The 25,841-nt window shown below is 52.2% G+C and overlaps 1 protein-coding gene across 1 annotated transcript; it reads right to left on the bottom strand.

Annotated features, from left to right (window-relative positions):
• Positions 1 to 5,848: 5,848 nt before the first annotated feature.
• LOC100901904 (Krueppel-like factor 3) lies at positions 5,849 to 24,405 on the bottom strand. The gene is made up of 2 exons (XM_029110504.1): positions 24,316 to 24,405; positions 5,849 to 6,889 (listed from the first exon to the last, which is right to left on the bottom strand). Exons 1-2 carry the CDS (start codon positions 24,403 to 24,405, stop codon positions 5,849 to 5,851), a joined length of 1,131 nt encoding a protein of 376 aa, XP_028966337.1.
• Positions 24,406 to 25,841: the final 1,436 nt, after the last annotated feature.

Raw genomic sequence — 25,841 nt, 5'->3', positions numbered from 1 at the left:
GACGATTCGGAATAGCCAGTCTGGGAAGGAATAAGCGAATCGAACAGATCACATCGAGGTCTAGTGTAAAATGAGAAGTTTCAGATGCTTCGGACAATTACCGTTGAATTAAGTATTTTCAATGTGAAAAGCAGTCCCGGAACGGAACGAATGAAGTATGAATATTATTTTCCTTCGCGATCGAGCCTCGATAATAATCGATGCTCGATCGATCCGTCTCGTCAGTGTGAAGATTCCAGGCAAGAACATTTTTGGCTTAGCTTCAAGATCCGTAGACGAGGCATTGATCGGAGTGATGGGTTGACAGCCGTCATTTGTGGTCCTCATCGATATCAACTTGGTGGCAATCTTCTTCGTCATCGTTGTTGTTGATGATTCCGATCTTTTGGTAACTATGTAGCCACGAGCCGCAGATCTTCACACCGGACCTGCGGAATAATACGCAACAACTCCTCCGTCGAGCCTCGAACAAACGCTGCGCTAGTGAAAACTTCTCACGTTTTCACACTGAGGTCCGCTTGTCTTCGCCGCCTCAATCGCTCTCTTGCGCCGTGAATGCCTGCCTTGCGAATCGGCCTCACGGCGGTGGCCATTACCGAGCTCTCGGCTACATAACAGGAGCCGCCGACCTGAATGGCAAGTCAAAATCACCAAACGAAAACGCAGAGGAAATATTCCAAAAATGGTGGCGACCATCTGTGGAATGTTGGAGACAAAAGCGAGCCAGCCACAACAACAACGACAACAAAAACCGCAGCGGCAGCGTCGACGGCAAAGAAGCAAGAGCAGAAAGAACGATCGGTGCTTCGGCTCTGGTGAACTCACTGCGTGCCGCTAAAGAGAAGACGACGACGGCGACCAACGGGACATCCGAAATGGAGAAGTCAATCTTGCCCGATCGACCGCACACGTGGACGCGAACCAACAAGCGAATGGACAGGCACGCGGACACAGATAGGTGGACAGGGCTTGGTCGGATATCAATTGAAATTGAGCTACGTCAACTTCGGCACTCACTCCTTCACTGGACGATGGCATCACTGTTGACGCATCAGCAACAAAAAAAAACATCAGTGTCCGCGATAGTCATCGCGCTCCAATAATGCGTTCGACGCGGCGGGAAATGCGACCGTTATCGTCAATTACACGTAAACATAGTTAATCAGAACAGGCGTCGGAATTCGCGCCCCGGCAGCAGCAAGACATGAATTTGAGAGCTAGCGGCTGGGAGTCATTATTTTCGCGTCGCGAGCATTCGTATCACTCACTGGTGATTTGCCCACGATGCGCCATTATCGTGGTCTGGAAATTCGCTTTCCTTTTCCCTCGTGTAGCGTCATCCGGTGCTCGGCCGACAGGATACAGGATGGACACGGAATCAAAACATGATCAAGCAGTGATTACGATCTTGTCCAAGTCGTCGTGGACCATGTGAGCGCCGTTATGGAGAGATGCTCTCAAACCCGCGGCGATTACGAATCATCCCTGAAGCGTTTGCATTCGTAAGAGGAGCTCCCCGTCGAACCGCCATCAATTCCGACGGTCGAACGGAGTTCTATCGATAGAACATGAAGCGGAATTTACCAGCTAGAGAGACCTCGCAGGCTGTCGTTGTGTCTCATAAGTTTTCACAGATCCATCGGTCTTGCTTTTGGACTTCGGAACACGTCGTTGTGCGGATTCATGACGCATTGTTCCCTCTCGCTATCCGTAAGCCACCGCTACTCACTCCGTCCGGCCGAGCTTCCACCGATTTGCGATCCAGACGACGATGTTGACACCGGGGGCGGAAAATCCCGCTCGAGACCCTCTGTTAAAGCCCCCATGCGTTGCAGAGCTACCATGAAGCCTCTCTGGAGGAAGAGAGGATCGATTCCCGAGTCTTGACCCGCTGAGGCGGCCGTCCCTCACTCTGGATGGCCATTTATGCGACCGTTCCCGTGTGGGCCGCCGGCTGCGAACATCGTTGCTTGAGAGTTTGTTTTTGGCCTCCTGTGCGCCCTGGCCCGGTGTATAGCCTCGAAGGAGCTCATCTCGCGGCTCCTCGATCGGATCACGCGGCCCGCACTTTCGGCCCACTCTCTCGACAGCAAAGTTTTCCATTGTTTTCTATGTGTTAGCTGGTCGCAACAAACCCCGAAGTTCTGACCGGAGCGTCGAGCTCGTCGACTCGCTGACGACGATGGCGTTTCGGGGTATGAGCGAAAGGGAACTGCCACGCCCAGGATGCTTATGAGTGTGCTCTCTCGCCCCGCGACATTTCTGATGAGCTGGGTGCCCACCTGCCATTGTACCTTCGTCGATGAGCGCGTTTGCCTTCGCGGTAGACGGGCTGGCCGACGGACGGGCCCACCGAGCCACCGAAAGACAGACGGACGTATCGACAGACCGAGCGGCTGACTGCCTGATTGATTCCCACTCGCAAGATTGGCTCGAGGAACTAGCGGATGACAGCCCAGGAACAAGTTCCTCTCCAGTGCCATCCGCTGCATGCCACTCATGTTGACGTCGTAGCGGCAGCCGTTCGTTGACGAATTGACATCAACAAAGTCCTCTCCACGCAGCGTACGTTCGTACGTACGAGCGTACCCCCAACCCTACGTTGCCCCGTCCGCGCCCTCTTTCGGTCCCCTCTCGTACCTTATTCGTTCGGTCCCTACATTAGCCGTCTCTGTTGCTGCTCCCGTGGCAGTCCTTTACGGAGCGGCCGATTGCTTGAAAAATATCCGGCACTCTGAGCAATGCGTATTCGTGTACCGTTACATAGATTCATTTTGAGTTTCCGAACTTTGGGCAGGATCGGGGAATCACTGAAGTCGACCCCGCCGGATAAGAAAACCAGGAGTTGCTTTCCTAGAGGACAATACAGAGATATGCATTTATTATTCCATTGATGGTTTGATTGGTTCATCGATGTTCGTCGATCGCTCCTCCATAACTGATAACACATTCGCAGATATTACAATTGGAAACTTCACCGGTGGAAAATGGACGGGATCGACGGCGTCAAATGCAGGCAGAGTTTGATCATCGGGACAGGGGTCAGAGATTTCTGCTTTGGGAATTTTGTTCTGGGGATCCGTCTCAAAACTTACATTCGTGCTCTCTCGGCGTGTTCATCGCATGGACAGTTTTCGGCGGCGTCGACAACTTTGTACGGAATGACCAACTCCAATAAATACACTTCGTTTCCTTATTCCTTGCAAGTCAAGCGTATCTCTTGGTCGACGACGGGAGACGGCCGTCCAATACTATCAGCTCTCGGAGTGTCCGACGAAGAGACTGCTGGCGAGAGATCCGATCGTCTTCCAGTTCCAGAGGCAAGAGGGAATCTCGACATCAAATCATACCTTCAGATGCGAATCTCCGCAAGGGAAGGAGGAACGATGTGATCGAAACTGCAGGAAGGCGCCTCGAGATTTTTCTGAGAATTTCGGTTTGATTTCTTCACCGATACTCTACGAGGAGATGGGAGCTCTCAATCGGACGTGTTTGCCTCGGGGAGGAAGGTTGTGGATCGTTTCACGGAGCCATGCCAACTGATACTAAAGTGGGTAATACCTAATTATTAAATATTCTACTACTCTCTCCTCTACACACATTCTTCTCTTTCCTCGTCTCTCTCGGTCAGTTTCGCTTCAGACTGTGGCTCCTTCGTATAGTTTGTAAGCTTTTTTTTGATTCATGTCGTCTCGTTATGGAATCTTCGATCGTATTCTGCACTGCTCTCAATCGCTCGGATGTTTCCGCGTTGCTCTCTCCTATCGAATGTCCTCTCGATATCAATTCACAGAGGTGCTGAACTAAATATATACATACAAGTTTATACAAACAGCTCATAGGGTCGACTGGCGCGCCTGTCTGGTCCCTCGGTGGCGAGAGTATTTTTTTTCTTGATTTTGCATGACACGAGGTAATGGTATTCTGTCCGAGCCTCGTCTGCGGATCGTTTCTCGCCATCGTTGCCGTCCAGACACTTAGATTCGCTGCTGCTGTTTTGAACCACCGGATCCCTCGAAGTCGGTTGACGTCGAGTTGTCGTCGTCTACAAATACATTTTTCTCAAGAAAGGATTTCTCTGGCTGCCGCAGTTTTTCTCCTCTTGCTGCTTTGGGATGTTCTGGTTTTCGAGCTCTCTTCGGAATTGATTTCTGTCCCCGAGGGTTCATGTTCCGCTGAGCCACGATGTCTGATGGATGGAGACGAGTCTCTTCCTTCAAGTGGGATACTTTGGAGTTCGAATGCCTCGTTCCCAAACTCCAGAATTCAAGTCGCTGCTCAGTTCGCGTTGAAGTTTGGTTCAGAGGAGTAGTGGGATAAGCAAGCTTAAAGCTGAGATCTCGTTTTAGGGTTTTGCCGAAGGGCCGCTGTTTCATTCGTCCGGGAATTCGGTAGCTTTTCTATTTTCCTCGTCTGCTTCGGATCCTTCAGATTCAGAGCGTCTCCTAGGAACTTGAAGTCGCAATTTGTTCGTCTTGTGTCCCATCTAACGAGTGGTCGATGAATACAATTGAATGATGAAGTTGGATAGCCATTTGATTCAGAAGCCAAGCTACGGACAGCCAGTCCGGAATAATTACTTCCCGACGTAGAATCCGACGCCGTCGAATCGCTCTTCTTCACAGCTAGTCTCGCGGCTCGGTACGATGCGGCAGAGGTGCCGCTTCCAAATCAGATTCGACCGCTGCTCGCTGATGCATTTCATCGGGACAATGACAATGATCATTCTTTCGATATAAATGATCGTGATTTTCTTCTGTTGTACAGTTGAGGACGATGTCGCCGCTGTATGCCGGTTATCGAGGAGGTGGTGGGAGTTATTGTTGTCGTCGTCGTAGTAGTTTCAGTCAAAGTCCGTGGTACACGGTCTTGTTATTTATCTTAATAGCTTTCATCGTGATCACGATGGGCAATGGAAGTAGAAATAGTACAAGATTGGTTTCATTGTTGATCTATATCTCAGTCGGTAAATCTCAGTAACAACATACGATTTCGCCCCGCGCACGCACCGATCGGTTTCCTTGGAGCGTTCGCTGTTCGCATGTTGAGCTCAGCAGAATCACCGAGCGCGCGAGCGGGCTTCAATGCATCTCGATGTCGCTCTGGCTTCTATTCCACGTTCTGGTTTCCGCTCGTTATCTAGATGACTAGCTGCAACCCCGTTGAATGAGTGACGTTATTGAAATACCAGTTGCATCTTTCGTAGAAGTTCTCCACTGATGACTGGAGGCGTTGTTTTCTCATGGGCTTCGTTGAGGTTTTATTCTTTTGGTTTGTTTTGCTCATTCGTTGTTCAGAAACTTCGCTGGATCGGAAGCAGCAGCTTCAGTGAAAAACCGATGCGTCTGGCGTTGCTTGGGGCTCTCGAGATCATTGCCGCAGCGCTCCACCGAGACACGAGGACGCTGTTTCAGTGAAAGGCTTTGTACGTAGAGGCATCCTGGTCTGGCACTCGATTGTGGTAATAATTGTAGCAGTAGTAGTAGTAGTAGTTTTAGGAATAGTATCGAAGTGTAAAAGAAAATGCTCAGGGTAATTCTCATCGACTGAGGTCGATCAAGGAACTTGTGAGGGAGGAAATCGAGCGAACGAGTGTCCGGTGAGAGGAGGAAAATAAAAACTTCAACGATATGGGAGAGAAAAGTTTCTTTGGCAAGGAACATCTTCGGAACTGCTCTCATTTGTGGGAGATTTTGTTTCGAGAATGCACTATGAGAGTCGTCGAGTTGTCGAGGGAATGAGGAAGTGGTGGTAGGGGAGCGAAGAGTCTAAGGTAGAGGAAACGTGTGACGTAGGTTCGTGTCTAAATGCATTCAGGACCAGGGAGCCTGGAAGAGCGTTTCTCTGCTCAGACCACAGTGTGTCGCTTCATATGCAGCGAAAGATGGTCAGAGCGCGAGAAGGCTCTTTCACAGAGCCTGCATTGAAACGGCCTGTCTCCAGTGTGCTTGCGGTAATGCCGAGTGAGCTCGTCTGAGCGTGCAAACTTCCAGCCGCATCCCTTCCAGGTACACATGTAAGGTTTTTCACCCGTGTGCGTCCTCAGGTGCGCCTTCAGATGCGAACTCTTGGTGTACGTCTTGGCACAGCCCGGGTGCGAGCAGGTGTGGATGGTGATCTTTTTGCTTTTACTGCCACCGTTGCCTACGCCACCGCCGACCTGTGGGCCGACGACGACGCCGCTGTTGCCGTTGCTGGCGGCACTAGATAGAGCACCGTTTGGAAGCGGTTCTGAAACACTAGTTCGTCGCATTGGTCGACGGGACGATGCCGTGCGTTGTTTCAGTACGACCGATTGGCTTAGCATCGATGGACAGAATTGCGGTGTGCTCGATGTCATTACGGAACTCGTAGACGTACTGACCAGGAGATCAGCTGAGAGGTGAGGAGACGACGGGGGAGTCACCATTCGGGGGTACTGCAGGCCATTTTCGAGGGCGGCTGAATACGGACAGCCTACTTGCGTTTCGGGCGATGCAGGTGGAGAAATCTGTGTCGAAGTCGTCGTGGACGCACTCGACGGAAACCAGCTCGGGGCCGTCTGTTGGCTGTAGCCTCCGATCATGCCGGTGGAGGAGTACAGTTTGAAGTCTTCTACTTGACCACTTGTAGCAGCACTGTAGTATCCGTTCGGCGGGGAGGAAATGTACGTCTGGCCCACGACTTGGGGGACTACTTGGGGCGCAGCGTAGCTCGCCTGGGGATGGTAGAGGGCCTGTTCTTCTTTGGCTTTCTCGTAAAGGTTAGGCTCCGCTGCGTAGAGGGCTGAACTCTCGTGGGGAGCGTAGGACGACGTCGACGACGCCGGAGACAGTTGGCCCGTCGAGTCGGAGCACCGAAATACTCGACTGTCGGAAGCATTGGAAATTTGCGTGTGAGATGGAGCTAACTGTGAATGAGGGCTCGTAGGAGGACCGGAAGAGGCGTCGTCTTCATACCCAACAGCAGAAACCGCCGCTTGGACCGTTTGCGCTTGTTGTTGATGGTGGTGGTGGTGGTGATGATGATGATGATGGAGGTGTTGTTGCTGCTGCTGATGTTGTTGCTGCTGTTGCTGTTGTTGTTGCTGATGGCTGATCATATGGTGTCCATGATGGCTACTGTGGTTGTTGATGGCTGCGAGCGAAACTCGAACATCCGGATGAACGTCGTCCAGAAGAAACGATTCGATGTCCTGCCACATCTGAAAGAAAATCTTCAGTATTATTCCTCTGGACCAGCTCTGGAAAAAGCCTCCCCGGTCATCGTTCCTCTCCAGAGACCGATGCTGAGATCTCGTCGGAGCTAGGAGCCGGTTGCTCTGACAAATTGACCGGACTGATTGCTGGAGGAGAGAAACAATTGTCTGTCTCATCATCTCAGGTCATTAAGTAAACGGGCTCATTCGGGCTGTGCTTTGTCGTTTGCCTGGTTGTCCATCTATTCGACCGCCGATCTCTCGGTCGGTCAGTCCGTCCGTCCTTCCGCCTGCCCGCCCGCTCGCAGACCAGGATATAGGTATAGTTATTTAGAGAGCGCATCAGTCGCTCAGACAGTTGCTGAATGTCCTGACTTGTCCCGCCGGCCGCTATATCGCCAACCCACTGAACGAACGCACGAACGAGCGGACGGACAGGCAGGCAGGAGGCTGGCGGACAGCCAACAGCGGGATTTCGTGGCGTCCAGTCAGGAGAACAGACTCGAGCTCCGCAGCAGCGGGAGCGGCGGTCGGCGTTATGATTCAGAGGAAAGAGCCAGGAGTCAGAAAGCAAGTCAGAGTGAGCCCGCGAATCAGCCACACCCAACTAGCAAGGCAGTCCGGCAGCCACCAAGCAAGCAAGCAGTCAGTCAGCCAGCCAGCCGACAGCCGAGCAGTCTTTTAATTCTGTTGCTGAGTCCCCTTCTTTGTGCAGAGACGAACAAGCTTTATGGCGATCGAGGCAGATGGTTGCTTGCCTGCCTGCCTGTTCGTCGGCCTACTCGTTCGCCTGCCTGCCTGACTCGGTGCCTGCACCGAAAGCTAACTTGACTTGACTGACTGAGTGACTGGTTGCTGTTGTTGTTGTTGTGCTGTTCGCTTCAAATTGATATTTTTTACGTATGATTTTGCTGATGTCGCTTCTTCCACTCCAGAGATGTCTTCTCCTCTCTCTCTCTCACTCTCGCTCGTCATCCCCCTCAGAGCGGTCGGATTGGCGGGAACATGGACCGCCTGAATAATCGTACGGACTCACTCAGCGACAGGCCCATCGAGTTTTCAAAGGCTTCGGTCGAGAATTCAACAGCGACGTCGATACCAGCAGACACAACACCAGACTCCGACTTCAGGCGTGCAGCTGGCCGCATGTATCGCTCATATTGCTCAACTCAATCGACTTATGACCGAGTGAAGAAGCGGACGACCGACGACGCGTCCAGGAGCTCAATGTCTTGACCATTGTGACTGTTGAAGCGACCGCTTAGGATCGCTGAAGTCGAATTATTATCCCATCTATATCACTTCGTGGAGCCGACTTAGAGAGCGAGCGAGAAATGGGCATGAGCAATCAAGACGAGCGAGCGGTCTTCGGGAGTGAGGAACTACAATAGGAGCGTTTAGCCCCGACTCCTCGGGGGCCTGAAATCTACGCTCACGTCGGTCTGCTTCTCTTCGACTCGTACGGACGATCGATAGAAGCGACTGGAATCTGCGATCTCGGTCCGAGTGCTCAGGCTTCCGAAACGTGGATGAGCGGATAGGGCAAATCAAATGTCTCGTTGGCCATTGCTTAATTGCCCTTTGGTTTTGCAATCATGTGATCGGGGCCGTGGGGCAGTCTCGAGAGACACCCGAGCTTTTCTGATTGCGCTCCGACCCTCGGATCGTCCGTCTGACTTCTATCTTGAAGCCAGCTGAGATGTCACCCCAGAAGAGGTTCAGGTGGAGGTTCTTATGGTTTCTGTCCGTACATCCGCGTCGAAGCAGTGTGAAGACTCTCTTTGCTCGCCGCTAACAGAAGAAGAGGTTTAAACAAATAACAAGATAAAGAGACGATAGGTTCAAAGGTTGTCACCGGCCGGTTGTGAGAGCGGCAGGCTTCGGGCCAGCAGCCAGCCAGGTCGGATCACTTCGTTCATCCACTCTCAGAGGAGAAGTGGCGGCTGCGGCGGCGACGACGAAGGAACCAACGAAACGATGGACGAACAAAGTCTGAAGTGGTTTTTCGGTATTTTGCCAAAGCGACAAACTGACTGGGCCCTTGCGCTCATTCGCTGGCTGTCAGATAAACTGCTTATTTATAGGCTCACCATGTCAGTTCGCCATTGAACTCGACCAGCCACGGCGTTACGTGAAAGCTCCGCCAATATTTTCTTTCCCTCTTCTTGCCAGACATCCGATGCTGTCTGCTTTCTAGTCCGTTCCTCAGTTTCGGTGGCCGAAGGGTATGACTTCATTCACATATCGTCGGTTTCGGGAGCGGACGGAGCCAAACACCGATCCAGAAAAAGATCGTCTGAAACACCCGCGAATCCAGTCCGCAAGGCTGACTTTCTACGGCGAGCATAGGCAGAGCTTCGATTTTTTTACGATCTATAAGTGTCGGCTTTCGTAGAAGCAGATGTTGAAACGCTCGGCAGGCAACTGAAGGAGCACTGTCGCATCTGATTAACTGCATTCGATCCCAACGAATTAGGTTTCCAGCTCTCGCGAAGGAAAAGAGCAGCGACTCGTGGAAAATCGCCTTCCTGGCTAGGGGAACACCTCGTCTACGTTTAACAAGCAAATTGAGTTGGAGATATCGTCCACAGTTTGTTCGTTCGATGAGTTTATCAGAGGTGACGCTGTGTCAACGTCTACGAGACGAACACAGTTGTTCGGGCCTCCATCTTCTTCTCCCTTAGTTTTTTTTCTTAGTTTAATTCTTCTCTTGCCGCCGCTGCCGCCATTCTGGCTTCTCCTGATAGCGGATTGGTCTTCACGACCGAGTACAGAGACGCGTATCTTCGAACAACATTGAAACTCACTTCGGGACATCAAAAGATAGTCCTCGAACGAGCGCTCGTTCGACAGCAGACCTCGATGAATTTCTTATCGCAAGCACGAGTGACACATACACACAAGTCATCGGTCATCCAAAGGGTGTGACCGATTTCTCTTCTCTCGAGTGCTGCGCTGGCTTATCCCGAATGCGTCGAGACACATACGGCTACTATTATTTATGATGATGATGATGATACAACGGTGCATCGAACGTCACATCGAGCTAGAAAACACACACGGGGTCGAAAATCGCGGTGGCCATGTCGACAACGACGACGACCAGAGCTCGAGTCTGCGGCGGGATCTCGCGTAAGCGCCGTCACGCAGTTCGTGAGACGACCTTGAACCACTCTTTGTGATGTGTATTCCAACAGAGCTTATTTATCATAAAGTTTTCAAGATTCCCGACCCGTTTCGCAGCCGCCGTCGTCGTTCGCTCGAAAAAATGAAACAGGTGGGACCATCAGCGACAGTCTGCCTCGACTGATGGTTTGATATATGTATTGTGAAGAATGACCAACGATCTTGATATCCGACGACGTCCATCACTCGGGACGATTTTCGCTACGGAGACATTCAAAATATCTGTTACCGTTGCGTGCCTGCCTGACCGCCCGCCCGCCCGCCCCCGTAGCCGTTACTCAGTCTGCAGAACAAGAGCAGCCTGTTGCAGGAAACCAGCTAGCTTCCCTTGAAAACGACTCCGAGCGACTTGTCAACGGGACGGGCGCTACGTAGAGGTAAACCTGACCCACCACAAAGTCAATCTATGCAGATTCTGACGTTCGCCATCCGGGAGGTCTTTCAACCGACTTGAGTCAACAAACAGAACAGGTCGCCGCAGAAATACAAAAGTCCACATGTCTGTCGCTGCTCCGAGCGACAGCAAGTCGATCGGCCGGCCGGTCGGTCGGTCAGGTCCCAGGGAAAATCATCAGGGTCATCAGCGTATTAACAGTCATCGGATGCCCACTAGGTGCACCTCTTCTCGGAGGACAAAACGAGTCGTCCGTTAGTCGGCGTTCGGGGAATCGCGAAAATTATTGGTGTCTGCGTCATCCATAAAGTTCAGCCACTTAATTTCTAGCTTGGATCGCCAGTCCGGCTAATAGTTTGCAGTCGCATTCTTGGGTCATTACGGAATTATAGGAGCTGTCTCCAAAACCCAATTGTGTCCCAAAATCTCACGACGCCGACGGTCCGACCGCTGACCCATCCGACTGTTCGCTTATCGCTACGTGGGACAGCCTACGTGCGTCCGCGAGATCGTGCCGCTCCTCCGGGCAGAAATATCGACGTCAGCACTGACTTCCTCGGGGAGATATCCCCGTGATCGGAACCTCCGAGGAGCAAACCCCAGTGCGAGACCATGAGCTGGGAACCCCTCTCGAACTTCGGAAACGAGAACGGGAGCGAGTGAGGGCGATTCAGCAAAAGCTCCGGAGCCCATGGACTCCCGAATTCTTTGGACGAGCCCGGGAGCGGAAGGAAAAAAAGCGATATTCTATCTTTCCATTTTCCCTTTTTTCCGAATGGTTTCCTTTCTTCCGTGGAAACAGCATACAATGAGGTGTATAGATCCAGAGTCAGAGAATGGGATAGCCCCGCCCTTCTGAATGAGAGGATAATTCCCTTCGCACGTTTCTTTTGGAAGATTTTTTTCTCCATTTTTCGTGAGCACAATATCTCGCAGATAATGTCAGGACACCGGCCCAACAACGAGAGCTCAGACTCTCCGAAAGGAAAAGAAAGAAAAAGTTTGAGAAGCACCGTAACAGACCCACGAAAAGTAGTCCGAGTCGCCAAGGATGGTCGCCATCAATCTTTGTCGCATCGATTGGACTGTCGACTGACTGACAGACTGACGACGACTTCAACGTTTTCAGTTGCGCCACGAACGACTCCGACGACGTAGAGGGCTACCTCTTGTATCGAGCTAAAATGGCGTGACGAATGGCAAATCTGCGCGGCAAGTTTCATTTTTTCATATAGACACCTACTTTGAACAAGCCAGCGAGCCAGTTGGCGAAATGACGATGAAGACGACGTGCGATCCATCCGCGCAAAAGATTGCGCTCGCTCTTCTGTTCCGATTAAACGCCCGGAACATGCTTTCGGCGGGATCGAAAGCCATCTATTCACAGTCGTCTTAATCAGCTGTTGTCGGCGCCACTGATAGAACGGCGATTTTTACCGTCATCTTAGAAGTAGTTGTCGTCGTTGACGGAGCCGCCGTGCGATTCCCTTGTCGCCGTCGTCGTCGACGTCGTCAATATACATACATCAACTTCGTCAAACAGTGTATCGTTCATCCGCTTCAGGGTGCCAATCGCCAGAAGCGGAGCAGCCATTTCATTAAAGACCTCGCCCGCAGCGCTTTAATTGTTCGCATGCAAAACATTCACACGCAAACGTGGCTTTTCACCCTTTTTTCATCAACCCGTTTCACCTACATAAATCCACTTCATCATACCGTGAGAATCGTCGACCGAGCTTCAGGAAGTCATTCGGAGAGGCCTTCGGCGACTACGCCGGGAAGTTCAGGAGGAATCATTGCGATCAAGACTGGTTCGATACCAATGAATCGGCTCTCAGGAACCCGATCGAATTCGGAGACGACCGTACGCTGATTCGTACGAGGGGACGAGTCGAGGGAGGCCGAAGTGGTCCTCGTCTTTCTTAGCCGCATCCATTCGCAGAGATGCGAAGCAAAACCTTAACGGGACCCGTGCTCCAAGCTTCGGCAATTATGAGAGAACATCTGCGCTTTTGAAGCCGACGGGGCGATTCGTGATTTCCGATTTCTGACTTAATAACAATCTCCTGATGCATGCGTGCTCGCTCGCTCGCTTCACAGCCGAGCTATCTGTACGCTGAAGGTCGGCGGCCGCTCGTTTGGTGCTCCCATTCGGGGTACTGTTCTACACTGAAGCGATTTTCTTTTGTCGTTCGACCGAGATCAGAAAATCTACACCGGATAGGGAGTAGATAGATAGATAGCTAGATAGCGGGATCGCATTCAATTTGCAAAAGGCAAGACAATCGATTCCTCTTGCTTTTGACAAAGTAAGATGGATTTGATCGATGAGAAAGTCGCCGCTCGTCGTCGACGCCGCCGCGTGCATGAGAACGATCAGACCTACGGTAGGGCAAGTGTTGGGTGGCCTCAATTACGATGAGAGTTTCGTGCGTATTAAGAGCCGATATGGCGCGTAATCCATCGTACGTAGATTTGACCGCCCAGCGAAGGTTCTGTGAGTGGCAGAGCGTCGTGTATCGTGCGCCGCGGCGGCCACCGATGTTCGAGACCGAATGGATTGTTTCCTGATCCCCGAGGTGGTCTCACTCAAGTCGGACGGATACACGGAGCGTCGGTCGGGGCGGCGGCTGCTGACTCACTGAAGGACGGTCCGTCGGTCTGTCTGACGGTCGGTCGGTCGGACTGACCGACTGACTGAGTGAGCCGGCAAGCGATGGACCCCAAGTAGAAAAGGTCAGCTGATTACATCATTACGGACGACCTCACGGCCACCGTCGGCTTCCACAGTTCGGGGGTGCCGCCCTCGCCTTGTACGAGTCAGTCCGTCAGTCAGTCACTCAGCCAATCGATCGGTCGACCGCTGCACTTCCAGAACGTCACCCGAAGCCCCCTCTCTCGTGAGAAGCCCCCTCCTCCACACCTTCAGCGTCCTCGGAGGAGCCGCCCTGCAAAACTCAGGAAATAGGCACCGCATAGGCGCTCGTTAGGCGTAAAGTCGCTGAAGGCGTTGTCCGAAACAGTACACGGGTATATCAACAGCGTTCCGCGGAATATCAGCGCAGTGGAGCGAGCAAACCTTCGTGAAGACCCGTTGCATAGCACTGAGCCGAGCGGACGCGTACCGTTAATCGGACACGTGCCCCGCTCCAAGCTTTGACTCCTGTCCAAAGTCAGCTGCAGTCCGAGGGCCGTTAATTGGTGGCTGGCCGACCGGCGCGGCGGAGGCAACTCCTCTCTCTCCCTCTGTGTCTGAAATCCATCCACGGACACTCGGAGGAGCCATAGTAAAAAAACAACGGTCGCGATGGCTTAACAACGCACATCGCTCTCGTGCATTTGAGCGTGGAGAGCCCACGTACGCACGCAGCTGACCACGTTGCTCTTTCCCAGTGGGAATCGCCGGCGATTCGAATCGCTCGACTCCGTTTATGTCGGCACCGCCATTGTTTCGGGGTACTATACAACTCTTTCCAACTCGGAGCCTGAGCGCGAGCTGACCGCGACGACAGCATCGCATAGTTGATCGACAGGGTCGTCGATTGACCGACTTCGGTGACTTGAAATGTTGTCGTTCAGCACATCAAAAAATTCATTAAATCCGTCGCATCGAAGCCATAGCTACGTTTCCCGCTGAAGGATTTTTTCGTTCAGTTCACACGCCAGCCACGCTGACTGACAGATTGTTTCGATGAGCGCGTTCGCGCGAGCTCCGGTCTCGAGATTCGGTAATGGCAACGACACCATACCTCAATGTTCGTTCAGAAATCTCCGTTTGTCTCAGGGTTGCCTCGAACACGTCGGCACTCCCGATTTGCCGGACAGAGATAATCTCCTTGCCGGAACCCGAAAAACCCCTAGGAGCGGACGCTGCCCGCGAACGGCAGCCATTGATTCCGTGCGACAAGCTTTCCGCCACCCTTCCTCTCGTGTCCTTTGCAAGGAATTTTCTTCTAAACACAAAAGCCTTCCGAGCACGACAGAAATTGATGTGCGGTTATGACTACTGGGCTCTAAAGCCGTCAACAGAAGAACCGCATCCACGTACAGACCGCAAGCGGCGTCAGAGAAAATTCCAAACGCGATGTCATTGAGAACCGAGCAAAATATGAAAATTTGGTCTGGTTGCGTATGGTATGCGTGTATCGGTGAAATAAAAAATCGTCAGGCCAATCAGGCGGTCCCGCCGGCCCTGATTTTTCAAATGCTTCATTCGGTGAAATGCTAAGCGAGCGTCAGTGAAATCAGAACGAGAGAAGAAGGGATAAAGAGAAAATTCCGAAAACTGGCCTTGAAATCACGGGGCCTACCCTGTCAGAGAAGTTCGGGGCAAGCCATCAAGCCTGTTGGTCTGGCGGCCGCTCCGAACTCCTTCATGAGAACCCCCGCTCAGGCACCACGTTTCGCTCGGAGATGACCCCTTGGACAGGACTGTAGTCGTCAGTTCAAAGGGAGGAGAAGCGAGACTTGAGTCTCTCTGTGTTTGAAGAGCCGAGGCGAATCTGCTACGTACCGTCCCGAAGTCGATATGTGGACTTTCCTGCGTAGGTGACGGCTGACGGAGGTGCCGAGGACTCAAGGGATGGTTTTGAAGCTCCCGCTCGTCGTCCGAGCCCGCTGCCGCTTACCCCTGCTCGGATCAAGGAAGACCGGCAGCTGGTTTCGACTTTCTCTCTTTTGTTTCATTCTGACATTCAGGCTACGATGGGGCCGGGATCCATCAGAAGAGTTTCGAGTCGTAGTCGATCAAACTCGAAGGCTGCCCCGAAAACGCGGGCGTCGTCGTTTGCATCATCCGAATCAATTCACCGAAGATCATTCGTTTTACGGTTAGTTTCAAGTACGAAAGCGGAGACGAATGAGTGAAATCCAAAGCAAACCCGCTATACAAGCCGGAACAAAATATTCATCACAAACGGGCGCGCAGTATCCACGCCGAAAAGTAATATATCGACCAGCGCTCGAGATACTTCTCGACATGGATCTGCAAATCTATCTGGCGACGTCAGTCGGCAGCAACGTCCACGCGTAATCACCGCGAGCGGCAGATTGGCGAAAGCGCCCGGACATATTTTCCACGCTCATACACCAATTAAGTAATTAAAAGAAAATCGGTTTTCTTCGGTGAGAAAATAGCGAGAAATGCCTTTTATTTACTTGCATGCCGAAGACGCTCGCGAGATTAGGTGTCGAAGACAGGGAGCAATTTCCACGTCGGAAGCGCCCCGGGATTCGATCGGATCGGAAGGTGTGCCTGAGCGTGGACATTCATTCGATGCTCCATTCAAAACGTATCGGAGCGTATCGGTGCTCCCCGGCGATTTTTCAGGATAAAAACTCGACCCTAGTGCCCGAGTCTGACGCGTTCGAGATCTCGCAATCCCAATCCGAGAGAATGAAAGAGCGAAAATCGTTTGTCTCGGGACGTGGAGCGTGCCGCCGGCAAATTCGATTGTCAATCGAGTAATTACTTTAAAAGCTGTTGACTCCCGGAATCGATCTACCCGGACTGCTGTAGCTCACCTACGATATGAAGACTACGGGGTGCTCGTGAGGTGCGGCAGTTTCTATTTGATACAAAGCTCCCATCTCGTCCAATCGATGGCCGACGTTCCACTTTTGTTTCAGAATGGGATGTGCTCAAGACCGTTCTTCGATCACGACCGACTCACGGCCCGATCGAGCAATGGAACGACCCTCCAGATTTGGGGAATCGCGCGGTGGAAATTCGCACGCTCGTGTTTTCCGGAATATTCATGATCTGCTCTCCTATGAATGCTTAGTGGCAACTTTTCATTGCGATGGGAAAGTTTGTTCCCGAAAATCTCAATCGCGACCATGCGTGAGGATGCTTTGGTTTCTTCGTGCATGGGGAACGGTCAAAAACGCGTCATTCGAGCAAAGCGGAGCCTTTTGTCTGCAGATGAATCGGGGGTCTCTCGGTATGATGGCCTGTACGTTCGCCAGTCAGTCAGTCTGGCCTTTCGTCCGATTATTTCCGTCGGGAATGTTTATCGGCCTGGAGCCAGAATAACCGAAAGCAGGCAAGAGAGGCTCACCGCGGGGCTTTTGGACCGTCGCCCATGAGCACGCGTGCGAAGTAACTTTTTCACTTCACTCGTTGCCTCTGTATCGAAGGAATCTCGTCCTGTTTGTTGATCTTGCATCGATGAACGGCGAAAAAATTGAGAGCGGCAGAATCATTCGGAAATCTGGCTCAAGGGACTTCTCCTTCGCCCGGTCGTGGATTTCTTTTCGGATTCCTGTCGTCGCGTTTCCTAATTGACCAACGGTAGTTCCGATGGCGACGACAGCTGGAGGATTTTTCGAAATACGTTCTAAATAAATTACTTTTCACTCATTGTGCACGGTCATTTCAGCCGAAAGTGCAATCGAGCCACCCGGACAACAAGTCGACGATTTATTATTAATTGATTTTCATTCTGCTTACAGCGCTGGGCATGTGCTGATCCATGTGGGCTCGAGCGGTCTCAGCACGTATCATGACGTCGAAAAACGACGAGCGCTTCCAAAATTTGCCGCTCCACGAAGAAACTGTACGGAAGCTGGCGGCCGTCGCGTCGCTCCCATCTTTTCAGTAGGGTCGAGGACTTATCATCGGGATGCTATGTATACTTATGGCGATCTGGGAAATTCGTCCGAACGAATAGCATAACGAAAAAATGAGACACGAATCCAGTTGGACCTTTGCGATGTTCGATGACCCCCTAAACGTAGGCTTTTTTCACCGAGCACGAAGTCCGAAAAACACTTGGTCGTGTCGACTTCTGATGGACTTTGATTGCGGGCGGCGCTTGCTCTCACAAGATTGGTGTCAATTATTCTCGTGAAACACATTTGTGAGATGCTGCTGCCGGAGCAGCAACGATGCCGCCGCTACCACCGTTTAACAGTAACATCTCACTGTCTGTCAGGACAATCGATGGCCTTCGGTCGGCCTTCGGACATCATTGATACGCGCATTGTATTAACTGATCGAACAGCAAGGCGCCCGTCCTTTTCTTGGCTGGTGACTGTGGACCCGCGAGCGAAGCAACGAACATTTTGGCCAACTTGACCAGCGACCCCTTCGCCTTCCGCAGCCGGCGTGTTGGACATGCTGACATCTTAATCGAAAATATCTCGAATTTCTGATGCCATGTACGAGTGAACTGTTTCAGTCTATGGTACATTAGTGGGTGAGCGAGCGAGTGAGTGAGTGACTCCCTCCACGGTGGGCTCGTCGGCGAAGCGACCGCGGTTAGCCTTCTGTCACTTCGATTATTACTCGCGAGGAGTGGCTAACAGCCAGAGCAAGGAAGAATTACTTCATCAAAGTACCGTAGTGCTCAATAGTGGCGTCTGCCACATGTTGATCGCTAGCTTGGTCATTTGATAAGTTGGTGAACAACAGACAGGGAAAAAAAACTTTTCGAGAGCGAACGCTTCGGTTTACAACGGTGCGTTAATGGCTGACGACTGGTTTGATGGCCTTTGGATTCGCGAGCTTGCTGGATCGCGAGTCGTCGGTAGTCACACCCCGCGAACCACCTGCATCTCGCGTGCTGTTCAAACCTCAAAACTTAACCAAACTAAACACCATAAGCTCAATCGCGCGGGGGCGGCAAGTTGAAAGAGAGACGACGGTCGGAGCGAGCGACCGTCTGTCCGTCCGGCCGCTCCGCGCGGTAGCCGGCACGGCCTACTCCTCGCCGTTCGTTTCACGATGCCGTTACGTAAAAGCGGGCGTTTGAGCCTCCATCCAGTAAAGTACTTCGGAATATCGCTCGTCGGATCCAATCCCGTCATGTTCCGTCGTAGTCATTGAGAGTTCGTGAGTTCTTAAACGTCTCGCCGGCTCTGACTGCCTAAGGAAGTAAGTCAGTCAGTCGGTAGGTCGGACGGTCGGTCGGTCGACGGACGCCCTCTCTTCCTCCGCCTCCCCTTCGTTTTTCTCGCGTTAAGGATCCGACCCCATGAGGACCGAGCTTGAGCGCGAACACGAGAGTGCTCCGCAGCGGAGCATCGCATTTGAAGGTTTTCAATTTTTTTTTCACTTTCGACCCGCACGGTATGCATTTATCAGCGGTCGCCACGACTGACACCTCGGCTAATTTCAACGAGCCGTTGAGGGGAGAACAATTCGATCTAACAATTGCCCACCGTTAACTAGACTTGAGCGGCATTAATATCCGAGAAGGCAAAACGCCCGTCAGCGTATAAATCACCGAAATCCAGCCGTTAGGATACCCGCGCGGTAAAGTCCTTTCTGCTCCAACGTACACCAGTCGGCGTGTATCTCTTCGCATACGTTTCATTAATGAAATGGGTGTCTTCAACTCCATTTCCGAACGGAAGGAGCAAAGGTTCTTCGGTCGGTGCCGCTCCGAGTGAATTCGAGAGCCAGCGAGCGGACGAGCTGTCGAGCGGAGAGAGCGAGTTTGCAAGAGAGTGCAAATCATTATAGTCCCGATCTCCGATTGGTGCTCAGTCCGAGAGCGATGGGAGGGCCCTGTGAGCGCATCCTCCGACGACAACGACGACGGTCGCAGCGGTGGCGGCGGAGAGCAAACTCTCATTCACTCTTGATGCATGCATGTGTGACTTCGGCTGACATTCGGATCTAACGCCGTAGTTTATCATCGCGAGGCATCGTTGTGTCACAGCTCGCGGACCAAATGGAAACTGCCATATAAATGAGCCAGTGACTTTTGAACAAGTCAAATAAAGTATGACGGAAGAAGCTGCTGGTCGCACGATATGAACTAACGAAAATGGAACAAAACTTTTGAATGCAGAAAGAGGAACGGGATCCTCCATGCGCGATGGAAGTGCTACCGGCCGGCGCGCGGCCACGACGACGGTGTCCGTGGCGACCGGCAGCGGTAGTGGCGCTTGAGAGAGTAGACAAGAGCCAGCATTAGACTTCAGTCCGTTCAGAAATTTCTTCCACCGCGTTGAAAACAGATCCAGACGGACCGGTTTGAAACACGCTGCTTGCTTCAGCGACGAAGAAGAACACATTTTAGAAAACGCCATTGTGTCCAACGGAGCATCTCGACTCCTGCTGCCATCGTCGACAACTAGAGCATACCTAGGTGGGGCTGCTGCTTCGGATGCTGCTTCTGTTAGCTTTGTTAGGCAGACACCTAGCCCAGCGACTGACTGACTGACTGACTGACGGAGCGAACGATCGAGCGGGCGGGCGAACGGTCGAGGGAGCGGACAAACAGACAGACAGACAAACGACCAAATAACCACTCGAGTTAACCCAGTCAGCCAGTCGGTGAATCAATACCGAAGTCACCCTACAACACGGCGAACAAGGACAACGATGATAGCCTGCAACAACAGTGAGGCTTCAAAATCTCAGATGCACTGATCCAGTTATCTAATTTGCATCCGCACAATGCCAGTAGTACGTTCCAGAGAACGAAGCGGATCCTTCCGCCGAGCGAGAGTAAGAGTTGTAGCCGATGTGTCGGCCAGAAAGGACCGCTACGCGGAGTCGAAACTCTCCTCGAATATCCATCTCCTCGAACTGTTGGCCGGACCACAATGACCTCCAGAACAAACATAAACATAATCGTATCGAGCTCAACACAATCGAACGAGCGGCCGGCGACCAGCAGCGGTCCGAGCGGTATTGTCCGCTCGGGGGTTGGACGAGTTGTCCGGGTTCACAATCGCCTTTCTCCGGCTAATTTATTCCATTGACGATTGAGCGGAGCCTTTCAACAAGGGGTGATGCGACATCGATGATACCGGGGCGAGATGAAGCCACTCGGGGTGCTCGCTACCGCATCGACGGCCGCTCGCCGATTGTCAACAGCTTCCCAACAGAAGGGGGTTCCGTGCGATCTCGATGTCTTCTTTCATCGTATGAAGGTTGCGGAACGACGATCTACGGCTACCGACGTTGCTGCGAGCATGAATTTCGAGGAAAATGGCAGAATACCGCTGTCCGCGCGTTTTCGGCTCATCAAAATTCACGGCAACCTCGCGTCGCTGTCTGGAAGGGTTGGAGCCTCAGGGGACTTGAAAGCGATGCCAGGTTGGATTCGAGAAGAAAAATATTGAAGCCACTAGAAATGAGGCAATGCCGTCGACAGAGAAATAAATGTTCGCCTTGACGTAACGCGCATATGAAACGCTACCGGAGAAATTCCTCCAATGGCTGCGCGGGGAATTCGGATGGGATGGATCGCGCGGGTCATCGTCTACAGTGTTTCGTATTTCTTCTTTGCGAATATCGATCAGCGCTAAGTTTGTCCCTGTAGGCTCCGCCGATCCGTCTAGCTGTCACACGTTGTCAGTTCGGCCGGAATCGGAAGCAAGGGTTTTTTTTTCTGCGAACCAAATTCAATCTGTTGAAATTGTTCTAGATAGGGTTCCGTCTTCCGTGCAGAAAATCTACTGTGAGCCGTTATCGAATCGGACCGACAGAAAAACCACAGCGACAACGACGACGTGTTGCAGCAACAATGAAACCGCACGTCGCATGGTCGCTTGCTGACAATAACTCCTTACAGAAGATGCAACAGCAGAAGAACATGACCAAAGGCCCAGTAACCGCAATGCGTCAAAAACTGACGGGGACGCTGAGATGCGCTGGACGAGCAGACCGTTTTCAGGCGGGGAGCGCTTCACGAACACTCGTATAAGCTGCTCGCGGATTCACTTGTCGCTTAAACGCGCAGCAGAAGTGCGAAATCTTTGAGGGAGCCGAATTTTCCCCGCTCCGGCTATCCTTGATCCGAGGCTCGGGAGCCGGACAGGGATGCGACGGTATCGTACGAGACAAGTGTTGCCTTGGGAAACCCTGGCTTCAACACTCATTAGGGTCGTCTCGGACTCCGACGAGTATTTTACTCTGATCGTGAGCTGAGCCCGTCAAGCGAACAAAGGGTGCGGTCAGATGGATCGACCTTCACCGTTGTACATTCGACAAGGATCGCATTTTTTTCCCCTTCGAAGACACGCGTGGCATTTTAATGTTTCTTTTTCTTTCCCAAAAGTATTCTCGTGGTGTGATCATCTCGCACTGTCGTCTTGTTTGTCCGGAGCTCCGGGGCAGACAAGCAGCTCGAACTTCAGGGATCGCTAGCCAGCGTTCGTCTAATTCATGTCGTTGATTGAATTCGTCGACGACAAAAGAACTCCCGCGGAGCGGACAGCAGTTCGATATTTCGAAGCTGTCTCTTCTCGTTCGCCATTTACAGAATGTGATACTGGAGTTGCCGACGGAGCCGGCCCGACCTAGCGACGAATCAGGAATCGTTGCAGGAAAATTCCCCCTTGAAATTCGGGGGCGGGGATCGATGCTCTCAATTACCCCCGCTCGCGGGTTCCGGGTCGATCTCAGAGGGAACGGATGGGTGGATAGATGGATTAAGCCATCCATCGATCTGTCTACAGATTCGTTTCCAAACGCCCGCCTGCATCTCCGATACTGAACGAGCCTCAGTCAGCGAGACGCACAATCAAGAAACGATCCATCCATCCTGCCAGTCAGTCAGTCAATCAGTCCTCCGATTCGTCCGTTACTAAATGAGGAATCTAGACGCTCGACGAAGAGAACGCCACTCGTCAGATCGGAGATATTCTATTAGTCAAGAAATTCTTGCGCATATTTTACACAGTTGATGATTGAAGCTGTGTCGGAGTCGCTCCGATAGATCGATAACATTTATAGACAACTGCAAAGCCCAAATAAGTGGCAGCACGGAACGACTGACCGACAGACGGACGTACGGACGGACGGACGGCAGGCAGAAAGACGCACAGACCAGCCAAATGACCGACAGACTGGCAACCGCGTCCACAACAAGGTCGCTTGCTTGTTGCTCGCTCAGTCGGGGTGTCCGTCCGTCCGTTGTTCTGTCCGCCTGTCCGATTCGTTTGATCACCGGGCTACGTATTTCCATCTGTGGATCCGTCGATCTGTTGGCTGCTCACTTGATTTAAAGCTCTGTGGATGCTCGATCGGTGTACTGTCCGGCGCCCTTGTTGCTCTTGATCGAGAAGGAAGACGCATCGATTACTTTCATTCCCATTTCATGTTTTGTCTGAAGCCCTGCATCGCTCGATCGATATGAACGTCCGCGCAGATGTCAAAGGAGAACGTGTGAAAGCTCTTTTTCATCGGTGGCCGGAATCCCTTTCGAAGGGTGACTAGCACCGCACTGAATCGTTCATTCCAGATGATAAGCAATCGGCCGATCAATCAACGTTGGTGAACGTTGGTCGTGTGCGCGAGCGTCAACGCGATCCCTTCGAGGGACGAGCAGAGAAGTCATTTTCACGTTGTCTTGGCTAGCGATGAAGTGGATGCGAACTCGATTCGAGGTCCTGTTCGCCTCCGCGAAAACCTCTGGCCCCCTCGAGCGAAGAGCTATTTGTTTGTGTGTATGTCAAGCAACGTTTATGGCGGACGCATTTTCTGCCCGAAAGCCAGAAGGAAACGTCATGCACCTATTGGGCGAACGTTTAGCTCGGAAAAGACCAAACAATACGTGCTGTTCGTTGAGATAATAATAAAAAAGAGCGGTATTACGAGAATTACTGCCCAACAGACTGGCTGACTGACTGACTGAGTGAATGACTGGCTGCCAAGCAATCGGGCCGACACATCGAGCAAGTTGTCGACAACTAAAGGCAGTCAGGGGCTTCTGAAGTTCACAGTTGATGCGCTTTCGGTGGTTGGTGAACGGGCGTGCTTTGTGTTCGAATAATTTCTCATCCTTTTCAAGCTTCTTCGCCATAACCGCTCTCAGCGTCTTCCGTCTGAGCGTCAACCCCCCCGTCACCTCAGTGAGATGCGCTTCCAATCGTTGTTCGAGCCCCAGCGAACGCTTCGGACTCTTGGTAGGGGCTCACGGCATCGAACGATGTCAAAATCACGCAAATTCGTCCACTCCCAGATCGACAGGTTCGGGGACGAGGTCGATACCGTGGGAATTTTCAGAAGGATGTCCGATATTGCCCGCAAGAGACAAGCAAACATTTCACGATGTACAATGCCCCGCGTTGTTATTCGAATATCATGCTTGTGAGTGTGAGTGCTTCGGTGTGAGTCGGGAGCTTCTAGATTGCTCCGAGTGGGCATCCGACGGCGGTCAGCTTTCGGACAAAGAGCCCGCTTACCACAAATTGGTAAGATGGCGTTGAGATCAACCTGGGCTCTGATGTGGGCACCATCAACGGCATGCTTTTGTGCTCCGAATTCCCATTCAGATCTGTGTATGTATATCCAGGCACGTTTGCCTTGAGATTGGGCAACCTGACGCTTCCCCCGATGCTGACCCCAGCGAGTGTGGAGAAGAGGTTTCTTGCACAGGTCGAGTCTCAGCTCTCGGAGGAAGTTTATCCAATCTGTGCTCGGGCGAGCTTTTTGCCTCGTCCGGTAGAACGCTGGCGACGGGCATGTCATTAAGCCTCGGACGTAACCTCGTGAACCACAAACGGTCACTCCGACCAGTCTCGTCCTTGTTGCGCGAGCTGTCAAAACAAAACAGGACTAGCTACCCTGTCCAGAAGGACTTATGGAAGTACTCACGTCTTGGAAGTCCACCATGTCACCTGGTGGTCGGGATCCCGCCGCTTTCCTGTAGGAAACGGACGCCACGGGGGTGACCGTGGCTAGCATTTTGCTTCAACTCCGTCTGCGGTTATTTTGTGTAACGGTACCGCGACGGAGCGTTGCTAAAGATAAGGTGATCTCGGTGATCGATGATGGAGCGGACGATGATGGCGTCAGTGATGACGTACAACTTCGCGCTGAAGAGCTCCTCGTGCGCGTGAACACCAAATTCCTTTTGAAAGTCGTGTACACTGTGTGAGTTGCCGCCGCCGTCGTCGCCGTCACCACCGAGTTCAGCGCAGTTGTTTCCTGTGCCGATGGAACCGCTGTTGTCCACTCGTGTTCTGAAGCATCACTGAGTTCACTTGAAGTTTGTGGTAAGCACTCAGGCAGCCAGTCAATCAGGCAGGCGGGCAGGCAGGCAAGCGAACAGACAGGCAAACAGGCTCTTTCGCGCACGGACAGACAGCCACGGGCAGTTCGCTGTCCGCGACGTAACTGAGAGTGAAGGGAGGTGAAGTCGAGTAAGCGCCTCCCCAAGACCCGCCTCCGAAGTCCTCCTCGGTGTGAGTCCCTCGCCAACTTCGGCTCTCGCCTAGCGAAGCCGCTGCTGCCACCGCTGCTGCGGCGGCTGCCGCTGACGACACGGCGGTGGTGACGGCGAGCGCACTGCAACTGAAGTTCCAGAGCAGAGCAAAAGGACCTGCCAAAGATTGTCATTGATTGCCCGGCTGGAGGAATCATTTCCTGAGGTCCTCTCGATTTCTCTCGTCCACATTGAGGAAGATAGGATGAAGACTCCATTGTTTTTCTATCACACAGAGACCGAGCTCCGAGCAGGCCAGAAAAGATTTCCTCTGCCCAAAAGATGATTAGAGACTGAACGTGGAACATCATGAACACGAGGGGAAAAGGGATAAGACGAGACGAGCCACGATTCAGATGAGGATCCACGATCGGGTATGGATGATAACCGTCGTAGACTGGTGAGGAATCGGTCCCATGCCCTGACGGAAACTAGAGGCTTCCGTCCTTCAAGTGACTCTCTGGGAATCTCGTTCCAGCTAAACCGCTCGCTCTGACCCAAGCCCACTCAGAACAATCGGATAGGCAACACTTCGAGTGCTGAATGACAGGACTTGTCGTCACCGACAGGGCCGACTTGCGGTGGTACAGGTCTGAATTTCGCAATATCGACATATACGAGAGCAGCGAACTGATTAGAGCTCGCTCGGGTTTCCACCCTCGTGCTGAGCAGACTACGCTTGCTAGTTCGATTCCATCCCTTTATCTACGTTGGAAAAAGGGAAAATAAGCTTGGTGGCATCCAGAGATTTACGATGCTCGCTCATAAGCGGAGCGGAACATTTATGACTCTGGAATATAACGGATATAACAACGTACCGTGGCATAAAATTTATGACGCCGATGATTGAAGAGGACGCCTACTTGTATAGCTTTTCATGTGTCTTTGTGTTAGTGTGTGCGCGCGTTTGTGTACT

The sequence above is a fragment of the Galendromus occidentalis genome, unplaced genomic scaffold, assembly GCF_000255335.2.
Source record: "Galendromus occidentalis unplaced genomic scaffold, Mocc_1.1 scf7180000076600, whole genome shotgun sequence".
Taxonomy (NCBI): Eukaryota; Metazoa; Arthropoda; class Arachnida; order Mesostigmata; family Phytoseiidae; genus Galendromus; species Galendromus occidentalis.
This window is presented reverse-complemented; position numbering and strand designations above follow the sequence as displayed.